General features: G+C 49.7%; 7 protein-coding genes across 7 annotated transcripts; 5 read left to right on the top strand and 2 right to left on the bottom strand.

Annotated features, from left to right (window-relative positions):
- Window positions 1-951: 951 nt before the first annotated feature.
- On the top strand, window positions 952-2,557 carry J7T55_007334 (uncharacterized protein; the record flags this gene model as incomplete). Its single annotated transcript, XM_053144086.1, has 2 exons — window positions 952-1,320; window positions 1,394-2,557. The coding sequence occupies 2 exons, from the start codon at window positions 952-954 to the stop codon at window positions 2,555-2,557; spliced, it is 1,533 nt and encodes a 510-aa protein (XP_052993025.1).
- Window positions 2,558-10,643: 8,086 nt separating this feature from the next.
- J7T55_007336 (uncharacterized protein) lies at window positions 10,644-11,192 on the top strand (the record flags this gene model as incomplete). The annotated part of the gene is made up of 1 exon (XM_053144087.1): window positions 10,644-11,192. One exon carries the CDS (start codon window positions 10,644-10,646, stop codon window positions 11,190-11,192), a length of 549 nt encoding a protein of 182 aa, XP_052993026.1.
- Window positions 11,193-11,445: 253 nt separating this feature from the next.
- Window positions 11,446-12,600, top strand: J7T55_007337 (uncharacterized protein; the record flags this gene model as incomplete). The annotated part of the gene is made up of 1 exon (XM_053144088.1): window positions 11,446-12,600. One exon carries the CDS (start codon window positions 11,446-11,448, stop codon window positions 12,598-12,600), a length of 1,155 nt encoding a protein of 384 aa, XP_052993027.1.
- A 1,242-nt stretch (window positions 12,601-13,842) lies between these two features.
- Window positions 13,843-14,979, top strand: J7T55_007338 (alpha beta hydrolase fold-3 domain containing protein; the record flags this gene model as incomplete). Its single annotated transcript, XM_053144089.1, has 1 exon — window positions 13,843-14,979. The coding sequence occupies one exon, from the start codon at window positions 13,843-13,845 to the stop codon at window positions 14,977-14,979; it is 1,137 nt and encodes a 378-aa protein (XP_052993028.1).
- A 618-nt stretch (window positions 14,980-15,597) lies between these two features.
- On the bottom strand, window positions 15,598-18,232 carry J7T55_007339 (uncharacterized protein; the record flags this gene model as incomplete). Its single annotated transcript, XM_053144090.1, has 6 exons — window positions 15,598-16,510; window positions 16,567-16,945; window positions 16,996-17,122; window positions 17,447-17,743; window positions 17,836-18,103; window positions 18,177-18,232. 6 exons carry the CDS (start codon window positions 18,230-18,232, stop codon window positions 15,598-15,600), a joined length of 2,040 nt encoding a protein of 679 aa, XP_052993029.1.
- Window positions 18,233-18,259: 27 nt separating this feature from the next.
- Window positions 18,260-20,416, bottom strand: J7T55_007340 (uncharacterized protein; the record flags this gene model as incomplete). Its single annotated transcript, XM_053144091.1, has 7 exons — window positions 18,260-19,133; window positions 19,191-19,513; window positions 19,568-19,600; window positions 19,658-19,792; window positions 19,875-20,070; window positions 20,124-20,240; window positions 20,304-20,416. 7 exons carry the CDS (start codon window positions 20,414-20,416, stop codon window positions 18,260-18,262), a joined length of 1,791 nt encoding a protein of 596 aa, XP_052993030.1.
- A 1,610-nt stretch (window positions 20,417-22,026) lies between these two features.
- On the top strand, window positions 22,027-23,598 carry J7T55_007341 (uncharacterized protein; the record flags this gene model as incomplete). The annotated part of the gene is made up of 1 exon (XM_053144092.1): window positions 22,027-23,598. The coding sequence occupies one exon, from the start codon at window positions 22,027-22,029 to the stop codon at window positions 23,596-23,598; it is 1,572 nt and encodes a 523-aa protein (XP_052993031.1).
- Between the last annotated feature and the right edge of the window lie 149 nt (window positions 23,599-23,747).

Raw genomic sequence — 23,747 nt, forward strand, 5'->3', positions numbered from 1 at the left:
TTCTGAAAGAATGTGGGGTCGACATCAAAAGCTATATTCAGCGCGAGACCGAACACATTGAGAAAATTGGACTTGGTCTATCCCACCCAACTGAGGACAGCAAAGTGGTATGGCTTGAATTTGAGGGCCTGACTATACCTTCCTGGCGACGCGAAGTGACCATGGAAAGTAAAGCCATTGAGGTATTGGAGGAGTTTCAAAATTTCGGGTTGGAATCAATAGAACGTCAGTTGTATGGACTCTATCCCTCCGGCCCCGACGACTTCAAGCAATGGAAGGTCTATGGTCAAGATGAGGACTGGCGAGCAGCATGCTTTCCCTTTCTTCTTGCCCCAATCGACTGTATTCTCGGCGTCACTGATATCAGGTTGAGAGGTCTTTGGTGTCGACAGACATATCATCGTGCTGTCAAACTCAGAGATGAACGCAGCGAGCGGAGTCAAGCCAGGAAATGGAGGAAAACGCACAAGGGACAGAGACTACCGTCGAAGCGGATGCCAGGCACTTGGATGGATTGAAATCTTTCATTCTCAAGGGCGTCGTTGTGAATTTCGAAAACACATCAAATGCTATTGGCGCGATTGTGCAACCGAAGATGTGTGTGTTCCTGGACGCACATGAGCATCCACTGTTCCTGCCAAGAAATGTCGCTGTTCTGCGTCTCTGTCACGCAATTTTCGAATTCCCGGTCCTCAGATGCGAGATTTGTCGCCAACTTGAACGTAATTGGGGCTTTATTTCAACTTCGCCTAGGACTTGTGGGGTGCCAAGATCAACTAAGGATTTCTACGACAAAATCCGTGCCGGTTCATCGAGCTGGGAATAGGAAAGTGTATCCGCGATGGAGGACCAGCATATATAACAGCCTGCCATGAAGACGCAGGCCACGAATCGAGCTGGTTTTGCCCCTCCACCTCCCTCTCCCCTCACTCAACCTTTACAACAGCCATCATGGGCGTCCAAGACACAGGAGTCGACGTCTCCGAGACGGCTACGGGAACAGATGACACCGCACACCCTTTGTCCGATCTGGAGAGTGGCGCACCGGATGAAGGAGTGTTCAAGTACACATCCAAGGTCATTCCGTATTTCAGAAACCGCAGGAATGTACTCATCTTCAAGCTGGACTGCCTCCTTCTTCTTTGGATGTTCGTGGCCGGGCTGATGAAAGAGATGGACCAATCGGCAACAACCCAAGCTTATGTCTCTGGGATGCGGGAGTCTCTTGGCCTCTACGGAAATGAGCTCGTCATGTTCACCACGTTCTTTTCCATTGGGTATGCGCTGGGGCTTGTCCCTGGGCAACTGATCCAGACCAGGGTGAGTCGATGCGTGCCGTCCCGCCGGGATTTAGCGTGTTTCTTGACAGAAGATCTAACTCATAATGAACAAGTTCCGACCTTCGATATTCCTACCGCTGTGCGAGATCACCTGGGGTCTCCTTGTCCTCTTCACGTACAAGGCTCCCAACGCCCAGACTGTGTACGGTCTTCGCTTCTTCCTGGGTCTCTTCTCGTCTGCGTTCTGGCCGAGCGTGGTGTCCCTCATTTTCAACTGGTACACACCGTCTGAGCTCGCGCTCCGCCTGGCATTCTTCAATGTCTCCGATGTTGCTGGAGCCATGTTCCTGGGTGCGCTTCAGGCCACTCTCTATACCAACATGAATGGTGTCCACGGTCTGGGAGGGTGGCAATGGCTCTTCATAATAGCCGGCGCAATCACCGTCGGTCAGGGACTGCTCGGCTTCCTGACCATTCCCGACTCACCTGCCAACACCAGAGCCCTCTGGCTCAACCCAGCAGAGAAGCGGCTGGCAAGGCTGCGCATGGGCGAGTCGGGCATCAACACCACAGTGCGCATTCCCCCCTCTGTCCTGAAGAAGAAGTTGCGGCACATCATCGTCCATCCGATCACATACTTCTTTCTCTTCGCCTTCGCCCTCACGGCCTGGTCGCACCGCGCCAACTCGTACTTCGTGCTCTACCTCGAGAGCCTGGGCTACGACACATACCACGTGAACGTCATCCCTCTTGGTGGCTATGCGCTGCAGATCGTCACGAATCTCATCTTCAACTCCCTCTCGGACTGGAAGCATTGGCGCTGGCAGATCAGCATTGGGTCCGCGTGCGCTCTGGGCGTGTGCCTAATCGTGCTCTGCGCGTGGCCCCCCAACAGCACCGCAATCCTGACGTTCTACTTCCTCTCGTATGCCACCAACGCGGGCCAGCCGAGCTTGATGGCCTGGATGGCAGAGATCCTGCGGAAGGAACCCGAGGCGCGGTCTATTATCGTGGCTATGACCGTCACTATTGTGTATATCGGTCATGCAACGATCCCATTGCGGGCGTGGCGTGTGGCCGACTCGCCGAGGTATCCTGTGGGCTTTCCGCTTGTTACTGCCTTTATGGCAGCGTCGATATGCGTGCAGCTGGGGATGTTGTGGTGGGATAGACGGCATCCTGATATTGCTGATCACGGCTTTGAGAAATATGCCAGTGGAGAAATTGAGGTTTCAGCTGATGACGAGAAACCTCCGCGTAAAGAGGAATCTGTATAGATTTTCTCGACAATATTGATGGGTTTTCAGGCAAGCATTCTTAGCATCGCGTTAAGCAATTCCAATAAGATTAGACGAGACTGTACCTCATCTTCACAATTCTAGATATGCTTGGTTGGAAAGTATGGGCTCTGTCAATCCGCCCATCTGGCGCTATCATCCAGTTGATTGCGACGCGTGTGATATCGAACTTAGGACATTGTGCCGGTAAACACTTTTGAAGTGCTCGATAACAGAAACACTTGAACTAGTGTGCTGATCAGCTCGCAGACTAGGCGAACGTGGGTGTTGGTGGCTGATTGCGGAAGTCCTCCTTCGGAGGGTGCGAAACTCGTGCCGGCTCCTCGAGGACACCCCTGACTCCCCAAAGAAATGGCTACTTAAGGCAACACCTTAATTGGTTGTTACAATGGAAGTGAATCGCTACAGGTCCACACACCGATATCTTTACAAGCAAGAAGCAATATACCCAGGAAGATCCGCAGTATTTATCTTTATTTGGCCATGCGAAAAAAGTGCCTCATGATCAAAGCCCAGCTAGGAGCTCATTTTCATTACTAAGGTAAGAGAATGTGCCCCGGATGGCCCTTGTGTACCTACGTGGGCGTGTAAGTAACCGTACAAGAACTCAATACAGTACCGTCTTCCGATGAACAGAGACTACTATGATATTCAAATATACAAAATCCGAATTAGGAGTAGACACGCCGGTAATCACGTTCAGAAGCTTCGAATGCCTCAGTAGGTCTAACCCAATCAATGTCATTGAAGATCCTAGGCTACAGAGTGTAAGGTATTTGCACCAGAATCCCGAGGTATCAGCGTATTTTGCAAAGACAATTTCATGTAGCTCAGTGCCAGAGGGAACATGAATACGTCATTCCTGTCTCGTACTTGTGACGGCACAGCTATATAAGACTGCACTGTATTCCAGAAGGCGTTCTGGAATCCTGACCTTTTGGTTTCCTTTGCTATAGTGCAGGGGTATAGGACGCTGTCTCACCTGCTTTTAAGTAGAAATTCTCTAAAAGGCTTTACAGTTTTTATTATTATTAACAGTTAAGCTTTCCTGGCTAGGAGCATGCTATAGTAGTATTATATAATAACATTTTACTGTGATTGGTTCGAAAGAGGATGAGGACTCTGGTCCCAGATGTGATATATGGGGTAAACCCCCGTTCCTACTGCTTAGAAATTACAAGATCTTGTCCAAATAATTTCCTCATACGATGACCGACTTTTTCCAAGTGCTGACGGATTCTTCCGCGTTCTTTCTTGATACTTCCTTGGTTTTTCGGCGTTTGCTGTCCGCTGCGCATTGTCGACGCATCCCCGGCCGGGCCACGGTCAACATTCAACATGTTAATACCATAGCCCAATGCCATGGCAGTGGATTCAGCTGCATCCCTTTCGTCGATCCATGAAGGACAGGCCTTGTGCTCAAATACCCGCGTGCTCAAACCTTTCTCAACGCACAGCTGCGTCCACTGTGTCCAGGAGCTTTTTTTTGTGCGCCGTAATTTCCCCCCAAGCTCGACGAGGAGACAGATATGTGCATGAACATGGCTCAGGAGTCTTCTCAGGTCATGTCCTGTGAAAGGATACTTTTGAATCTCACGGGTTCTTCTTGCCTGCTGCCTCTCCATCTCTGTTTGAAACCATGTAAGAGCACGATCCAGAGGTGTGTCGTCCCTCATGTGATGATCGATGTCACGAAGCAATGCGCTGGAGTTGTCTGTGTGGAGAGATAGTCGCAGCAGACTCTCTATGAGATGCAATGAACGACAAGCCGAGCAGCTTTTTACCTCCCCGATGCCCGAGCACAACATCGAAGCTGCGGGCAACAGCACGGGTTGGCGTTCCCCTGGCACTACTCGGGACCATGCTTGGAACAATGTTTCAGCCAGTAAATGTATTTCCAATGATCTCTCCTGCCTCAGTTCTGCCGGGTCCGTCATCCGGTAATCATCAGGCGGCACCCAAAGTAATTTGATCATAAGGCCAAGACCAGTTATGTTGTTGCTAACACTTAGTCCTTTGGCCAGGAGAAACTCAGCTGTATCCACTGCAAGCAAACGTCCAGAGGCTCCATGAGGCGCAGATGATTGTAATGTGCACATGAGAAGGAGCGCAATTAGATCGGGCTTGTGTTTGTCTGGTTGACGGCTGATGTACTGCGGGTCTTCCTTGAGGGCATCGTCTAAGCATAGCTTCAGTCCGTGCACTACAGCAAGTTCAATGACCGAACGTATCTGGATGCTGTCGATAAATATTTCTTGAAACCCGGCCGAGAGAGGTTCTCCCCCAAAATGATCCTCGAGGAGACTAGGGAGAAACTTTTTCCCCGGCTGTGGCTGGAAGAACTTCATCTGACTGTAGCCCGTGGTATGCTCTGCCTTTCTGGCGAACAAACCAAATGCTGCATAATTCGCGGCCCGTGATTTTGAAGATGCGTGTGGATGCGTGAACAGGTATTTTGAGAGAAAGGAGTACCCGTTCTCCACAACAAGCCTAGCCCGAGATGCTCCAAGGCTTATAGATTTCAGGTCAGAAGACTGTACAAAATCCTGAACTGACTGATGCATGAATTGCACATTTGCTTTCGGGTTCTCAATCCCCGATGTGCCCATCACGACTTCCACCAATCCGCCCGTCGCAGTCTCCAGGTACTGTTTACTTTGAGCTAGGAACTGCGGCGACCCTAAAGCTAAGGTGGATCTCCCTTGCTGACGGGTGAAACACTTCTGGGCATCCGAAAAGTTTTGTGCGCTTGAAAGTCGTACTATCTGGACCAATTCATCCACGCTTAACAATTCACCGAAGCGTGAGATTGTCTCCAGGATGACGTAACTATCCCACCGTACGCTGTTAGGTATCCGTTGTACGATTAAGCGATAGAATTGGTCCAGTTCATTCGGCACCGAATCTAAGCATCGAGAGAGCTCCTCTTGTAGGTAAGGCATCTGCATATCGCCTGCGACAGCCATCAATGAAAGCTCGGTCATGACAAGCTTAACCCATATAAACACCCCTCGAGCTCGAGTCACAATTTCCGGGATCAGAGGGGAGAGCAAACGCAACGCCGAGTCGTTCTGGGGTATTTGTGTCGCGCAAAGCTCTTCTATGTCGTTTCCTGTGTGCTCATGAATTCGAAAGCCCGGAGTGTTTGCAAATTCTTGAGTGAAGACTTTCCAGGGGCGACTGGAGAAGATAATTCGTAGTCTTGTCGAAGGTGCCTGTACATTGTCCAGGTCTTGCAAAATCGATGCAATGAATTCCGGTTGGCCACCATACTCATCCAATGCATCCAAGATCAACAGAATGTTCATTTTGAACTGGTCTTGCGAGAACAGACGTCGAAGTGCGTCGTGAAGATTGTCCCGTGTCCATACGCTGTTTATGATGTCTTTCTTGGTTTGCTCAACCCGGTGATAGTGCAGTCGCAGGACCTCCTGAATCTTTGGCAACGGAAATCTAGGATTCGGATCACTGATCTCCCATAAGTCGTCCAGGATTTCGAAATCGAAATCGTACTCCCCATACGTTCTCATACATATTTGCAAGAGCTCCTTCAGATGTACTCCTAAACGGTGTTGTGCTGTGAGCTTCAACTGGTTGTCCACGATTTCCCGAAGCCGTGAGTTGGCCTGAGAAGCTCTGAAACTCTCTTCCCCGAAAACTTTCCGAATATCGTTCCTGAGAGAGTTTTTGTGTTGTGACTCGAATCGAACTGGGAACTGAGGTTCGAAGATAGGATACACATTCGGAAAGAGAAGCTCCTCTTGTTCTAAAATTTGACTGACAAGGCTGCGCAAGAGTCCCTCGAAGGACTTCTGAACACGGTTTCCTCTATGATGGAAGAAGAAACTCACTACCATCAGTTTAGTGCCGATACTGCTTGCACGCAGAAGCTCGGCTGTCCGTGTGTCCTGGTACAGGTGCTTCATGAATGTTGACTTCCCACTGCCAGGTTTGCCGCATACCCAGAACAGACCTGATCCTCTTGAAAGCCATGTACAGAGACCTGTCGAGTCGTCATCAAACGCCCAATCGAAGGTATCGCCAACTCTGTCGTCAATCTGTTCCAACCGAAGATCTCGCTCCGGGGCGCGGAGTGAAAGTAAGATCGAGCGGTGATTCCAAGGTTGATCCCGACTGAATTCATTTCTGGGTTCTCCCCCTTCAGGAGGCGAAAAGTCTCCTGTCAAAAAGTCGTCAGATGATGACAGCTGAGAGTCGAGCATTGTCCGCGCTTGGCGAAACACGCTTCCTCGTGCTTGGCCTATATCCTCCAGCTTGTCCGCTATAATTCTGATTCTGTGGTCTCCGGCAGAGAACTTGACCATATCTGAATGATTCTCGTCAATCTGTAGAGTCAGATGTGGCTTCGTCTGGTTTAGACCGCCCGTGGCGGATTCTGGCGGTACCATGATAAATTTTGTCCCCGTTCTTGCGAACTTGCTTGTATCATGGCACGCCTCGTTGAAGTTAGATTTAGACTTTTACTTCCCGGACAGGACTGCTTACCTCGACACGATGGGTTACCTTCGTCTCGAAAGCCCAATAGTAATGGAGGTCCTGTAGCTTAGAGATGCCTCGGAACTGCTTGTCCAAGCGAGGTAGGAAGTCTGATTGATTCGAGAGCTCGTCTAACAGAATCGTATTTGGCTGAGAACCTATCATAGTGAACAGATCTGGAACACTCATCCCACGGCTGGGCACGCCAAAAAATATCGATCCTCGGACCTTGTCGAGGATTGCGTTCTCTCGTTCATAACCACCAGCGAGCGCAATCAGTGATTGTTTTAAAATAACGCCCCCTAGACTATGCGCTAAGAACATTATCGGTTTCGAGGATGGTTCTGCGTATCCTGAAGCTGATAATTCTTGATTCAATGAGATTCCCAGGTGCGATATCGTCTGAAATGAATCGCTTCCGAGCAACGTTGTGTCGTACCCATAGATCAAGAATCGAGTGCTTGGGAGAAGATGCGGTAACTCGTCTCGGATCCACATGAAGGATTTGTCGGCCCCGTGGGGCTGCCATGAGCCAAAAGGGTGACTGCCCAAGCCTGATATTACGAAGCAGCTAGGGGCTTGTAAGTTGCCTCCGTACTTCTTGATCTGAACTGACGCCCTGAATTTGACTTACTCGTGTGTGTGCATATGCTCTGGTATCTCATTTACGGGCGTGATACCTCGGAAGTGACTGTCGAGAACCAAAGGCATGGCGAGACCCGGGACTTCGATTCTCACGTCGCCTGCTTGAAGGTTTGAGGAGATAGTTGCGGGAAGGCTCTGGAATGTGAGTGTGGCAACCTTTCTGGGCATTTGTGATAGAGTGTTGACATCTAATGCCAGGGAAAAGATGGTGATGCCTGTTTCTTCCACGTTTTTGAGCGACTTTGAGAGAAGTTTGATGACCTCTAACCTGTCCAAATGGCCAGGAACATACCGCAAGCGAAGGACTCTAGCCTTGTCGCGGGTACTCATGGTGAGGGCCCTTCTCAATCACATTTCATTTCAATCCTTTTCATATGCCTGCCAGACAGTCAGCGCATCAGTTTGTTTCATGAAGGCCTCAAATCTTCTGGAGAGACAGAATTCCAACTTCGAGCTGAAACTTCGAAGAATCGCATGGCAGCGCAAAAAGGGGGGCTGGACTTCCTCGATCCTTATAGACCCACTCAGATTCCACCATGCTGATGTGGCGTCTGACATGGAGGGTTGTACAGACTGCATTGAGAAACTCGTGAAACTATTGGACGGGCTTGAAGACGTGCATGCAGAAAATCTAATGTAACAGTCACCCAGGAACGGCTAGTGAAGACAGGGGATCAGTCTGTATGTATCCCATTTACCTCGACGAATAGATGGAATAAAAGGTTACCGATTGGTTCTAACGGGGCGGGAGTTCGGTTAGAAGTGTCCATGGGGGCGGGTGGCGCTGCAGAGGGCGCTTATAAATTTTTGACGCACGACGATCTTGGCCCATGAAACCTCGTCTTAAGAGTCTCCTCAACGACCAATAAACACCTGGAGATGCGACATGGGCAGTCTAGACTATTGTCTCCATCTGTCCTATTGTAAAGACCATCGAAGGCCATGAAGCTCGCTATCCATTACAGCCGAGGAGTTTATGCTGTAACTACCCACGCTGTCTCCGTCTGCCCCATTCGCTCTTATCTCTTTTGCAACTTCTGTTATGTTATAATTGCAACTGGTTCTTTTTTAACAAAGGTATTAGAAGAAGAAGGCTTCTGGTCGCATTAGAATATACCGCTACCTGATTCTAATTTCTAGTTTCTCTTTAAAAGAAAAACTTGAATGACCTGGAAACTCCCCTATACTTTCAGCTTCCAGCTTTAAAAAGAGCCATTCAAAGATCAGATTGTGATGATCACACTAAACCTTTGTAGGGTCTAGCAGTGGCCTGTAGGGTTCGTGTTAGCAGATACAGTATCAATGGGTTTTACGCTGTGCAATGTGCTTCTCGAGTAATGACCACTAGCTGTGAGACTATTTAGATGTTAAACTGAATACTTAGATTACGACTAAAGACTCTACTATGAACGCTACGTACTTGGTAATGGATGTGTTCTTTATACATCCAGCTCTTTAGTCCGGCTTGCAGACTCGCTCGTTGAGCCAGCGATCCGCAGTGTGAGGCTCGCCATCGAGCCAGTTGAGCCGTTGGTTCACGTATCCTGCTTAGTCATTGTGGTCTGGCTGGGTTTAGAAGCGAATGGGAGTGCCATGGTGATGGGGTGTCTTTGGCACATCGGTTCATAGATCGATGTTGATTGGGGTGGAAATTGTCGGATCACTCCTTCTGCACATATCAAGTTTTCACTTGGAGCCTTACGCTTGGAATTGTCGAAGCCGGCCTGAAACAGGCTTCTTTTCAGTGCGTTATATTCGACAGCAAAATGCCACAGAAAGACAGACAAAATGTGGTTGAGAAATTGAGGAAAGACCCTAGAGTCCGTGTCATGTTACTCACACTGTCTTGCGGTGCCGTTGAGTCAGTTCTTAGTTGAGACCGACACACGCGTAGTTCGTCGCTGACATTGTTAACTCAGCCTCACACTCACCAAGGCCACGCGTGCCTATCTCATGGCGCCTCATTGGCAAGATCATGTTTCTAGCAAAGTTATCTCATGACTTTCACTCATTGAGAATCACGCCGGAATCCAACTCTTGAGGAGCAAGCTCTTGCGAGAATTCACCGCCTCGGCCAAATACGCGAAGTGACTACAGTGCGGTTCTACATCCAAAACTCCTTCGAGGAGGTGAGGTCATCCATTGCTAAATGGTGTAATGGATATGTGCTGATAGTCTTCCTGTAGCGAGCCATAGAGCTTCAAGCCAGCAGAAAGCAGTTGGCAGGCGTCCTTCTCTCGCCACATGATGGCGACAAAACATATCACAGTCTCGGTAGCCTTCATGTGCGTTACCATGGTGGAATTATCATGGATTTTGATAAGGTGACAAAGAAGTACAGAAACTTAGAGCGCTGCTCTGATGGGTGCGATTCATTTGGAGAAGTGGATAGTGGGACTATGATTGTGTCCGTTCTCGATCAAATTGTGGAAGCCTCGGTTGTGGAACCATGTAGTGTCGCTCACGGCGGGCAAACATTTCCGAAAGTTGGTGTCCTTAGAATCAAAGTATATGTAGTTCACGGTCATTCAGCCATGCGTACCTGACACTGCAACCCTACAAATCAGTCCTGGTAAATAGTGACATGCTCCCACCTGAGATATGATGGAGAAACAAGCCTTGCATATGTAAGTCTTGTCTTTCGATGGAAGTGAGTTGCAAAACCCTACCCACCTACTGCTGGGGTAGCATTGATGTGCCACAAAATTAATTGCTGACGTTCACGTGTGGGTCTAGTATCAGTACAGCCTACGCCAAACGGGTTAGCTAAGATTTATGGTGCAGGAAAGTCGCAGATTGCCTGCTTTCTTCCCCTCTTTCTTCCGTAGCCAATGCACACTTTTTGTCTATGCTCTCTGACACTGTATACATGAGTAATGATTTGGAATAAGACTGTTAAGATCTGGTATTGTATCCCGGTAGTATGGCAAGATACCGATATAAGCCCTTGCCCAAGATCCCCGGAACAGCCTCAATCAGGCTAGCAACAATACATCCTGGAGTCGGTAATGGCGATGTAGTTCTCGACCTTCACATCGAGACCTTCACTTTACAAAGTCCACCCCGGTACGAAGCACTTTCGTACGTCTGGGGGTCTACGAAGGCGCGCAAAGTCATATACATTGGAAAATCCGACAAGGCGGCACTACAAGTCACGAGAAGCCTCAAAACGGCCCTGTTACATCTCCGATACCCCCGCCAGAAACGTGTCATGTGGATAGATGCGCTATGTATCAATCAATCCGACAACGTTGAGAAAGGCGCTCAGGTGGCTATGATGGGCCAACTATTCGCCTGCGCGGCACATGTTGTGGTCTGGCTGGGCCCGGAAGCGAACGATAGTAACATGGCGATGGAGCGTCTTTCGTACATCGGTTCGCAGATCGATGTTGACTGGGGCGGAATTCATCGAATCACTCCTGCTGCAGATATCGGGCATGTCGACCGCAACATAGCTGACCCCCAACTTTGATCTTCCTATGAACATGAAACAGTCACATGCGGTAGCAAGCCTCTTGAACAGACATTGGTTCGACAGACTTTGGATACGACAAGAAATTCTAGTTGCGGAAGACAAGGCCTTTGTGTGCTGCGGCTCTCATCAGATGCCATGGCCAGTTTTTCGAAAGGCCTTGCGCTTGCTGTATTCAAAGCGGCCTAAACCACGTAACGTGATTTACTTGCTTAAAAATCGCCTTATGACCATAGCAGGTTTCATCTTCCAAATGCGATGGACCGATTTCCTGTCAATACGGGGTATCTTTGACGACGCCCTGTGCTCTGACCCCAGGGATCGTATATATGGCATAAGATCTCTGCTGTTGGAGGATCAACAGGAGCTATGCGGAGAACCGAATTACACCAGGTCGACAGTCGAGGTGTACTCTGAATTTACTCGAAACTATATCAAAAGGTACCCCAACGGTCTCACAATCCTCCGCCAGTGCGAATTATCTCAACTTTCGCAGCGCTGGTCTGGTCCTTCTTGGGTACCTGATTGGTCGACCAAAGCAGGCTTTCAGTCGAGACACGGCACTTTCGCCTCTTCACAGTTACAGGGACACTTTGCTTTTCCACGGACTGGGACTCTGCAAGTTCTTGGTATATCACAAACAGTGGTCAAAGAGATTCAGCCAGTACCCAAATTCTACCAACGCGACTGGAATGAGGCCGTTAAGTTCCTGCGACGCATTACGCCACCCCAGAGCGAAACCACGGTATATCCGCCCGGAGGATCTCTCTTGCGTGCTCTTGCCAGGACTATGGTCTGTGGTGCTGTCTCCGACTTTGGGCACGTCCGAGATGGCAACTTTCCCGCCACACAAATAGCAGAGGCGGAAATGAGTCGATTCGTCTCGGGGGTCGACCTCGTCTCGGAGGATTACAAGATAGGAAGTCATGCGCAGAGATTTTTGAAGAGAATGGATTGGGGATCGGGTGGAAAGAGCTTCATCATCAGTACAGGCGGATACGTAGGTGTGTCGCCTCCCTCAACAAGAATCGGCGACGAGATCTTCGTGATTGTGGGCTGTCAGCAGCCTCTGGTGCTAAGGAGATGCCTCAATGGGGCCAATCAATACTCCGTGGTTGGGGTATGTTATGTGGAGGGTTGCGCTCGCGGTGAGCCTCTCCTCGGAAATCTGCCAGACCATATAGGCTTTAGCTGGATCGAAGACACCGTCAGACTTGGGTGGTCACGGCGTTTTGAGAATTTGTGGTCTGGAGAGTTATTCCAAGAGGATCCTCGCCTTGAAAGTCTCGGAGTTGTTCTTGGTGAATTTCGGAAGCGACTGTCCGAGAATCCGGAGGCAACATTGAACCTGGCACCCGAGGTGTTGCAGAAATGTATAGCCGGCTTGCAGTATATCGAGCTAATTTAGTGTGACGACCCGCATGTAGCACATAGACCATTGCATGGGCTTTGGGGACCTAGCCTTGGAGGGAAAAACACCTCGAGCATTTGAGAGTATGCAGGACTTCTTCTAATTAGGACAGACGAGAGGAATATCTTCCTCGTACAGAGCTATCATAATACGACACGAATCTTGTGAAGTCTTGTATGTTTGAGAATCTTCAGGTCTGAAAGAACTGCCACTGTAAGTCACAAGGCCTTTAGGGGCTCGCAAGCTGGTTAAATAGAAGTGTTGGCCCACATAACGGGGTCAGTTAAAACCGCTCGTATTGAAGCCTCAAGATCTGAATGTATTCTAGGCAGACTCATGATATTATGGTCTCGCTAAAGATATTCTCTAATTTAGTTAATGTCTCCGCTACAGCGAGAATAGAGTCTGTATAAATCAACTTCAAGAGAGCCGTCGCAACAAGTGTCTTGTTCCCATAACTCTCAATGCTCTTCACATCACCGTACTGTAAAATCCTTTTTATAAAATCGCTGGTTGAAAAGCCTGATCAAACCTCAAAATGATCAAATATGAATTAAATTAAACAGTCAAATGAATTGATCGAATTATGTTATTTTGATGATAGAACGCATTTGGAAAAAGATACGAAGAACGATTGGCGGCAGTATCTGACCTTCCGAGCTCGATATTCAAGCGAAAACATCAAGATCTATCGAGATCAACTAGAATTCCTGAGGTCTGATCCACATGCGGCCAATCAAACAACGTATACACCAACCAATGGTTCCAATATGCATAGCATAGACACCAAGTAGTACCAACTGCATATAAGAAATATGACGGACTGTTGGTTGGAGCCAAGATAGAATACAGTTGGTTACTAGCGTATCGGGATTGCAAAGTGTCTACCCACCCCATCGGAATCTTCGGCGCTGCTGGCCTCCGCCACTTCCAAGTTTACACGAAAGCCACCTCCTCACTCAGCTTTGTACTTCCTGAAAGATCCCACTCCACGAGGTAATTCCTTTTATTGCTTTCATTATATAAAGTCTCTTGAAAGAGAGAGGCTCAAATATATGTCAGCCTGTTATCCGAGAACATCCATTGATGCTTTGAATTTTCGAATTCAGTGAGTCTTCTGTGTCTTATACTCCGCCTGGCGACGCATGAGACTCGTAGTCCCTGACTACGGACGTGACCGATCTTTCAGAACTTCGAAGCTGCCGAGCATTCGAGGACGCGAGGATTGAAGTTGAGACGATGGCCCAAGAGGAGCTTCGACCTAGCGCAGCTCGCTCTCCATGGCGACAACTTGGTCATGTGTCCAGAGTGATTTTAATAATTGTCGGTCTACCATACACTCTCATCGCGGCTCTCATTTGCCGGCCTCACCCGAAGTGGACGTTCAGACAGACTCTCAGTGCACGCTTGATTCGGAAATACTCGGACGCGTTCGGTCGGGCTGGTGTCAGTGCAAACCTCACACTAGACCCTCGCAAACAAGGAGAAAGATTCCAAGTTGTCGACCCAGCGCAATTCTCAGAGTCATTCTATCAAGGTCCTGCTGTGAGCTCAACTGTTGCACCATCAAAGGTCGGGGGAACTTGGTATCCCAAGAAGCCCGAGAGCCTAGAAGGCCGGATCTTTCTCTGGAACCACGGCGGTGCCTTCGTCATGGGCGATTCTCGAGAGCTGTTCTGTGGCTTCCTCGCGAAGGTGCTTCTTGAGCACGCAGGGGCTGATGCCGTCTTCTGTCTCGAATACCGTCTCTCCGGATACGCCAAAAATCCATTCCCGGCTGCGCTGCAAGATATGATCTCAGCATATGCTTATCTTACAGAGACGCTGAAGATCCCTTCAACTTCGATCACCATTGGTGGCGATAGTGCTGGAGCAAACCTGTGCCTAGCCTTTCTCCGGTACGTTGAGGGGCATAATACTGGCATCAAGCCACCCAGCTCTGCGGCTCTTGTCTCACCATGGGTCAGCCCTCTCGAGTCATTGAGTCCTACACGCACATACCAGAATGAGAAGGCTTATTCGACCGACTACCTTGCGATGTCGAGCTTGCAATTCGGTGCCAATGCGTATGCTCCTTCGCTGGAAATTGATGGCTCAGCTATTCCATACATCGAGCCTCTTGGTCACTACTTCGCCACCAGCGTTCCTATCTTTGCCCACTATGGCGAGTGTGAGATCTTGGGTCCTGGTATTGTGGCTTGGGCTGAGGGCATGCGAGACGTTTCTGGCAACGAGGTCGAACTATTTTGCGAGGAAGATGTACCGCACGACACCATTGCCTCAGGAAACCTGTTGGGCTGGGAAGAAAGTGCGTACGGGGTCGGATCCAAGATCGGTGCCTTCGTACGCGCCCACAGCAAGAACACACACACTTAAAGGGTGACACAAAAAGACTGTTAGGTGGTTTGGTCGGACTTTGGATGGCAGAGCCTAGGAGAATATGTCTGAAGCAAGTCAAATTCGAAATCGGGAGAATCGATTTGTGTGAGAACTAGAAAAATGACTAGTTGGTTAGCACTGAAAGTCTAGCAGCCAATCTTTATAAACTTTCAGTCGAATTCACCATGTTGGCAGCGAAGAGGCGGGACTTCCCCCAAGTATTTCTTAGTAAGACATGTTTCAAGTTAAATGTATCTATACACCGAACGCCATACCGTTAGACCAGCAGCGGGGTGGCGGTTTGATATGGATGATCGAGTCTGTTTATGGAGTCTTTTTCGGGTTCAGCGTGGGGTTGCTATGTCATATGAAGAGAATGACATAGATTGACTGGAAAGCATAAATCCTTAGCACCTTAGTTCTACTAATATAAGCGATGACTGTTCCAGATGAAGGGAGATCATCCACATAGATCCCCGATTGAAAGCATTGAACTACTCTGAATGTGGATATTCGAGTCATAATCAAGCAAAACATTAATACAAAAAGTGATGATGAACGATTTCGGGATATGTGACATGGTTGCATGTAACGCCCGGACTCAAGCTCTCACATCTAACGATCGAGCTCGACATGATACTTCTGCCTGATTCTCTCTCCAAACGTGTAAAATACCACAGGTGCCGGCGCGAGCGCGACAGCCAGAAACGCAAACACCGATACTCCCCAGCCATATCCTAGAGCGTCAAATATCGATGGTGCCAGCAGTGGCGTGATCCCTCCGACCACAGACCGGAAGACTGCTCCAGCAGCGATAGCTGACGCGGCGTACTTCTCAAAAGAATCTATGTAGTAATTCTGGACACAAGAAACGATCAAAACCTGTCCAACTCCGTAGAATAGGGTGCTGGTAATGGTCGCCAGCCATGGCGCCTCGAATTCGACCGTCCACGCAAACCAGAATAGGGACGCGGGCACGAGAATGGCGCCGATGTTTGCCAGCGGGAGTCTGAATTCTGGCTTCGATATATCGTTGTTTCTGCGAGTCAGTGCGATGTACACATCGTCGATACGTGGCACGATGAGGCGGACTGCGATGAGAAAGCCAACACCGGGGAAGAGATACAGCAGGCCGACTTGTTCCGTGTTGAACCCGTATATGCCGCTGTAGATGGCTTCAAAGTTTGTGTAGAGACTGTATGTGGTACCAAAAATTAGAGCCTGATAGAGACTCAGCGTCAGGACGATGGGCTGAATGAAAATCCGGAATGGCCTTGAGAAGGCAGTAGCAAGCCTGGAGGAAAGAGGGCGTGTATCTTGCCCAGCGAAGCGGTATCGGCCCGGACGCCCTCCATCGTTCTCGAGGTCTCGCATGCGTGCCTCGAGGATGACAGGTGCATAGGTCTCTCTTAGGAATAGGAACCCGGCCATAGTATTGATGCCGCAGACAATGGCCAATGTCCAGAAAATCCACCGCCAACCGAGTCTCTGGACGATGAGACCACCGAAGAGAGGTCCTATTGTTGGTCTGTCGAAACCTGCCTGTTAGTGGCATCCCTGAAAAAGCGAGACTGTGAAACTCACCCCAGGAGCGGACCAAGTAGATACCATCCGTACACGCCCGCCCTCTCGTGAGGCTCGAACATGTCACTAATGGTCCCACCGCCGTTTGCTATTCCCACACTTCCCACTGCACCAGAAAGCACTCTCATCGCGATCAAGGTCTCCACATTGGGACTTAATGCGGTGGGAATCTGCAGCAACGTGAACACTGAGAAGCATGATAGATAAAGTTTCCTCCTGCCAAACGTCTCGGATAATGGTGCGAGGATGAGAGGTCCGAATCCGAGCATCACTGTGAAACCAGTTGTGGCACCTATGACGACGTTCATTGTGGTTCCCAGATCCTCAGCTATGGAGTTGATACCCGGGGTGAACATAGAGCTGGCGAGGGGACTCAGAACTTGCAAGAATCAGCAGATGCAAGCTTGAAGGTTTTGATAGCATTCTTACTCGCCATCATCGCAACAACTGCGATGTTTGTAAGCTTCTTAGAGCGTGGCCAAGCTCTCGGGTTACCGTCATCCTCTTTGGAGAACTCGATGGTCCTCGGTTCTTCTCCATCCTGCTCGCTGTTATGCTGCAACAGCGGCGATTGTTCATCGTGATTGGACATTACTTTTTCTTGGGGTTGTGTTAATATTCTGTTTGAAAAGGTAGAATGGCAGCTTGGAAGACGAGGTTAAGTCAGGTTGAAACTAGGGCTGTAAGGCGAAGATCGATGACGCAGGCTCCCATTATGTCGGCACTAAGTAGGGGTAGGCCGTGCCACCATAACGTTGACAAGGCTAGTCAGCCGATCCACTAATTCTATCCAGCTCTTGAGACCTCGTATGTTTCCAAGTAATGATGTTGATCTCCGATGTGTCTTTCCTTGCGAATTTAAAAAGTAACCATATCAAACCAAGTAACCGTGACTTTCAAGCCAGGCCTTGACATCTTCAGCATCGCGTTCAGCCCAGCTTCTTCTGACCTCCATCCGCTCCAACCTCTGCTCCAGAACCTGATGGTATGCTTCCGAGTCCCGAGCCTTGAAATAAGCCCTAACATCGGCTATGTGCTCCTCAGTACTGAGGCCGTCGAGAACAACTCCAAGTATCACGCATCGAAGATCCACCGGAACAGAGGTCTCCACGCGACCCCAGTTGACTTTCATCCAGTTCCAGAGCTGTACAGCTCCATGGGCCGAGGAGGCCATGAGCTGTATCAAGAGATGCAACTACACAGTATTCAAAGCTAGGTCAGCGTCTTAATATCCATGTGGTCTGATAATTGGCTCTCAGGGTGACTCACGTCCTGGTCTTTGACATCTCTCGTAAGAGCAAGTTTGAGAACCCATGTTATCAGCTCCACCGTGCTGGCATGGCCGAGACACTGAAGAGCTTGGTACCGCTCAATGTCGCTAGGGGATGATCTCCAAACATCTAGGAGCTTTTCTAGCTCTTGTCTGCTTCCATGTTCGGCGACTATACCAAAGACTTCCAATCTCAGCGAAGGATGGATCGCCTCTTCGTCGCCGCCTATCCGCTGAGAAAACATTTCGCGTGCTGCCGCAATGACCCTGTACTTACTGTTATCGTGTGATTCCAGAGACTCGAATGCTTTCAGAATCACGAGGAAACCCAGTGACTTACTGTGTATCCCCAGCCATACCAGCGCCACTAAACATGGATGCTTTGAAAGACACCATATCGTCACTATCTCGATCTGTCATCTCCTAACCCAGCTCGTGAGATTTCGGTCCAACGATGTCGGTGACAGCTTTCCTTAGTCCATTGGTTATCGAGGCGTCGTGGAACTTGAAAGCTGATCCAACAGCTTGCAGATTACGATGAATGATCTCCCAGACGAGGTATTCCTTCCGAGGCATCAGACCAAGCGACAAGTCCAGGAGATCGCTGGTCCTGTTGATTCCCGCAGCGACTAGTGCCTCTATATCACGGGAAAGCCCGATAGAGTCTCGCAATGTGAGCTTGTTACCTGCTGCTGCCTTGATCAGCTTCTTCAGATGGCTTGTCGAGTACGAAATGCGGCAGAAGGCGGTATGATCTGCGTTGACTTTTATGAAGCTTGTTTCCGAAATGTCGATAGTCATCTCTTTGGTGTTGAATCTGACCATCCGGATACCGCTGTCAATCCGGATCCCGAGACGAAGGTCATACACATCATCCGAGGCTTTACCCACCACGTCCCTGTCAGGACTGGATAGGAATCTGTTCTGGAGAATGTGTAGGGCTACAACTCTCTGAGACTCTTTATCAATGACTTCGGTTACAGTAACCACTGGATATCCAGGCTTCTTTGTCCAAGTCAGCATCCTCTCGCGGATGGGCTCGGCCGTAGCCTCTTCCAATGAAGCCCAGAGATCTTCCGAAGTGGTGGTGTCGTACGCGTATCGTCGAAGGTATAACTTGATTCCCTTCAAAAATTTGTCTGGCCCCAGGTCGATGAACAGCATCATGAGTATCGCGCAGCCTTTTCCATAGGATATATCATCAAAAACCTGTTTTGCTTGGGCAGCGTCTTGTATTTCCATCTCCACCGGGTGACTTCCGTTGAGGGAATCGAGTTCAAGCGCCTGTTGTAGGGAGCTAGCAGTATGTGCATCCCAAAACTGCTAGGTGGGAAACAATCTGTCGGTGGCCAACCACGACATGAGCGTTGCGAAGCCCTCTTTCAACCACAAACCATCCCAATATTTCATGGTAACCAGGTTACCAAACCACATGTGTGCGAGCTCGTGGAGAACAGTCTCTGCGACATCCTTTTCCTTCTCGATCGAGCTGTGCTCGGGGTCCAGCAGTAAGCAATTTTTCCTGGAGAGGATTAGGCCCCAGTTCTCCATGGCGCCTCCGGAAAAGTCGGGAACGGCCGCCAGGTCCAGCTTCGGCAGCGGGAACGGGATTTCGAACATATTCTCGAAGAGCTTCAAGCCCTTGGCTGCCAGGTCCAAAGCAAACGCCGCTTCTTTCTCGCATCCCAAAGGGCAAACAACTGATATGGGCGGTTGAGTTTCAGAACATACTTGGGCGAGTGGACCGGTCACCAAGGCAACTAGCTGCAACATTGTCAGACTGACTGTTCTGCGAAAGATACAGAACGTGATTTATCTCACATAAGTAGACATCCGGGGGGTCTTTTCGAAGACCACCAGTTTTTTGGACTGCGGCAGCAGGAACGAATGCTTGACTGGCATGTTGGAGACGCACAAAAATGAGAGGTCGACGACAGCAGACATGCGAAACTCGGCCTTCATGTCAGGCTCGTCAAAGCAAGGAAAGACCTTGCCCTATCAGTTTCTGCCAGACGCGGGGACTGCAGTGGAATCATACCTGTCTGGCATACGTGGGCTCCATGTGTGTCGTCGCAATGCAATAGTCGGACTCGTTTGCGGTGTATGTGGATTGGTAGAGGCCCTCTAGGTCTCTCTTGAACTTCCCAGTGTATGTGAGACTGATCTTGACCTCTTCCAGAGGACGAAGCTCTTCACCTACGCTGAGCTCTACGGTCTCGTCGTTCTTGTCATAACTGCGCCGGTGTTAGAATGCTTCAGTTTTGCCAAGAAGAGGGAAGTAAGGCACCGTAAAGAATCGAGGTCGATCGCCATCGTAGAGCCCTGATAATCCACTGTGGCTGCTGAAATGGTGATGAACGTGCAGTGTAGCCTGATAGATGACGTGTGGCTGACTACGGTGCAGCTTTGTTGGTCAATATGAGAATATCGCCTGTTCTTCGAAACCACCGTGGAGACAATCACCTACTAGATGGTGGCGACCCCATTGAACGAATCTGCTTTGAATTCAGGTTCCAAGCATATCTCATAGAGGGTAGGTTTGAGCAGCGCTGGGAGTAGTCTCCTCTTGGAGCTTGCCATACTGAACAAACGACACGAACTGGTGATTGGAATTGCGGCACCAGTCGATGTGTTGAAGTTCCCTGGATTTTGGACGGGATGGAGAACGAAGCAGCTGTCAGATTGGAGTCAGGCCACGGAAGAGTGTTGGGACCGCCCAGTCAGAACATTTGCTCAGTCGCGTCAGCTCTGAGGCAATTCAGGTTCATCTCTGACCAGGGTGTTAGTGGCAGACGGTCGGACGTGACTGCTGTGATTGGTATGACTGACAGGCTTGACGCTCATGCCACCTGCAGGCACAAGGCCCTTAGCCCTTCAAGTCTTGAGGCAGTTAGAAGTTACCCTACTTCCTTGACCACTTTCCTTCTCTTTCTTTCGAGCTAGGCGAGATGGCGAGGTATTGTCCAGAATTATACGACGCTGGGCACCCGAAAGTCCAGTCTTTGACACATCCATCATGTAGCAATAACCACAGTGATAACGGCAATGAGATGAAGTCTTGTCACTATAGGTGCCTATTAGAGGTCTGAGACTAACTGTGATGATGGTGAGGGTGACAGTGTCCAAAGCACTGATATTCTTTCGTTCGAGGGAGGAATGTTCCAGACAAGCAGGGTCACGTACACAGAGGGTGAGCTGCTTCAGTACGCGCTTGTGTGGCCGATCTACTTTGGTTCGGACCTTTCTCAACAGCCATGATGCAGGGCATTGCGTGCTTTTCGCCAATGTGTATATGTCCCGGGATTTTCAAGTTGTGCAATAATTATTGCCCGGACTACTTCGACATCAGTTTGTACTTTGTGCGACCACGCCGACGGTGAGTCAAACAAGTCGATAATTCGGGCTACAAGGCAAGAGGGCACAAGGCTCCTTAGAGAACAATAATGTGCCATGCGTGTCCCGCAGTGCGCTGACTTGATGCGCTGGGACTCTGCGCTGAGACTGCTTCTACTTTTAATCGAGGCGTTTCTTGCGCTGCTGCATGTGAATCTTGTTTCCTTGCCTATCTAGTAGCAGTAAAAATGCATGTAGTAATAATGAATATGACTGATGAAGGCATTGAAGGCATTTCCTGATGGTCCGGTGTACTAGTATGACTCGAGAGAGTAAAAATGGGAAAATAACAGATCAAGTTCAACATGAGGCTTGGCAATTGAGAGATCTATAGCCTGTATGTAAGTGTTGATTTTTAAACGCAATAAATCACCTATTTTTGACAAATAGAAATGTCCCTCGTGTGTCTTGGCATCGAGTGGTTCGAGACATCAAGCCAGTTGCAAACATTCACGTATAGATTCCTGAATTCGTCCCACGCATCTTTCCCATGCTAATGCCATGTTTGTGCCAAGTCAACTCAAGAACTTGCTTTACTTTCGTGTAACAACTAATTTCATTAAATAATTGCCGGAGTCGGTAACTAAGAACCAGGTTCAAGGGTCTCCGATTGCGGTTGAGATAAGAGGCATCTTCACCGAATTGTGGATATGTCATTTCGGGGATTCACGTGAGCAACTTTGCGGAGACCAAGCCGCTAAGTATTTGTTCGAGGGAATTCCTGACCCTCGCCTTCGACCTTCCGGGTACCTCATGCTTCACGGCGGTTCTTGACAATACCCAACCCCCCAGAGAACATGTTGCCTGATAATGCGCTGGCGGCCGCTATCTGGCTGGCTACTCCAGCCTACGCCAGCTATGCCTTCTACGTGGGCAAAAACCTTACCACGGATGGCAGCGTCCTTCTCGGCGGCACCGGCGAAGAAGTCTCAAGCCATTGGCTTCAGCTTTTCCCGGCCCGTGACCATCCTCCTAATGCCACCGTCACTGTTGGTGTCACCGAAGATGCCATCTTCCCCGGAGAGCTCATTCAGATTCCTCAAGTAAACCATACATTCCGTTATCTAAGTATGGAATATTCAGACTACGAAGGATTCCCGGCGCCATTGACAAATGGCGGTCTCAACGAGAAGGGCGTTGCAGTCCGAGATGTTTGGGCCGACAACCGCCAGGAGCTTCTGGACATGACGCCTAATCCCCAGCACGGGCTGCAATACAGCGATCTGGCCCGCATTGTTATGGAACGAGCAAGCACAGCCCGGGAAGGCGTTCAGCTAATTGGAGACCTCATCAAGAAGTACGGCGAATCCACTTACGGTGGCAACTCGCACCTTCTTGCCGACAAGGACGAGGGTTGGGTAGTTTGGGAAATGGCAGGTGGTGCTGGGCTCTGGGCCGCCCAGCGGCTGGGACCTAATGAAGTCAGGGTGTCATATCCCGGCTACATTGAGGACTTCCCCGTCGATTTTGCCAATGACTCGAATTTCATGGGCTCTGAGAATATTGTCTCGTTCGCGGTTGAACAGGGTTGGTGGAACTCTACCTCCGGCAAGCCATTCAATATATTCGACGTCTACGGACCACAGGACCCCAGATACAAGGCTCGCGACGGCGGGTACAAATTCATGTCACAGGCCGCTCTGGAAAACGCTACCCTGGCGATGGCGCCATTGACTGAAGAGAAGCTGATGGAGCGGGTGCGTGACCATCGCATTGCCGATGACGAGGCTGGCTACGGGCAGGTCGTCCGCCTTCACGCCGATATCGACAGTGACATGCTACGCATCTGGAACGCACCTACTGGCTCAGTCGCAGCCCCTTTCACTCCCTGGTGGCTCGGCGTGCAGTCGATCCCGCCAGAGTCCGGCGAGCATAGATACCTGACCACTGGAGCCTCGAGCAGCTTCTTGAACCCGGACTACCAACTCCAAGAGGCTTCAGTCTTTGCTGGCCGAGTGTTCAAGCGCGTGCTGTACTACATGTGCTCGGACCCAAATCAATTCCTGCCCATTGTGACAGAGATGCTGACGCGTTTCGAGAACCAGTCCCGTGGGGATGTTGACGGATGGGTGGAGAAGTCGGCGAGTCTCTTAATCAAGGAGGACCAGCGAGAGGCTGCTCAGGCATTGCTGACCTTTTACGCTCATTCGCGAGCTGCGCAAGCCCTTGAGATTGGCCATACGCTGAACAATGCGCTTGACGGGTATATCAAGCTCACTGGACAATGGCGGTCACCAGTAGGTAGCGAGATCAATGACAGCGGCGAGGGAAATGAGACCGTCAATTGTCTCGTCGGCTACGATCCAGATCAGCCAAAGGAATTGCAGCCTCCTGCATCTCAGAAGCAATTGCTGAAGTTCAGGCTCTAGCTCAACTGTTCAAGGCAGAGTGCTTAATTTCAGTACTTGAATACAAATATGCTTGAGCACCGTTCTCGCGGTCAAAATCATGTATGGTGAGATTCTGTAAGCGAAAAGCGAAAAGAGCTCCTGCATTTGACCATCATAGATGGCAAGGC

Source organism: Diaporthe amygdali, assembly GCF_026229845.1.
Source record: "Diaporthe amygdali strain CAA958 chromosome Unknown NODE_16_length_960263_cov_65_539585, whole genome shotgun sequence".
NCBI classification, from domain to species: Eukaryota; Fungi; Ascomycota; class Sordariomycetes; order Diaporthales; family Diaporthaceae; genus Diaporthe; species Diaporthe amygdali.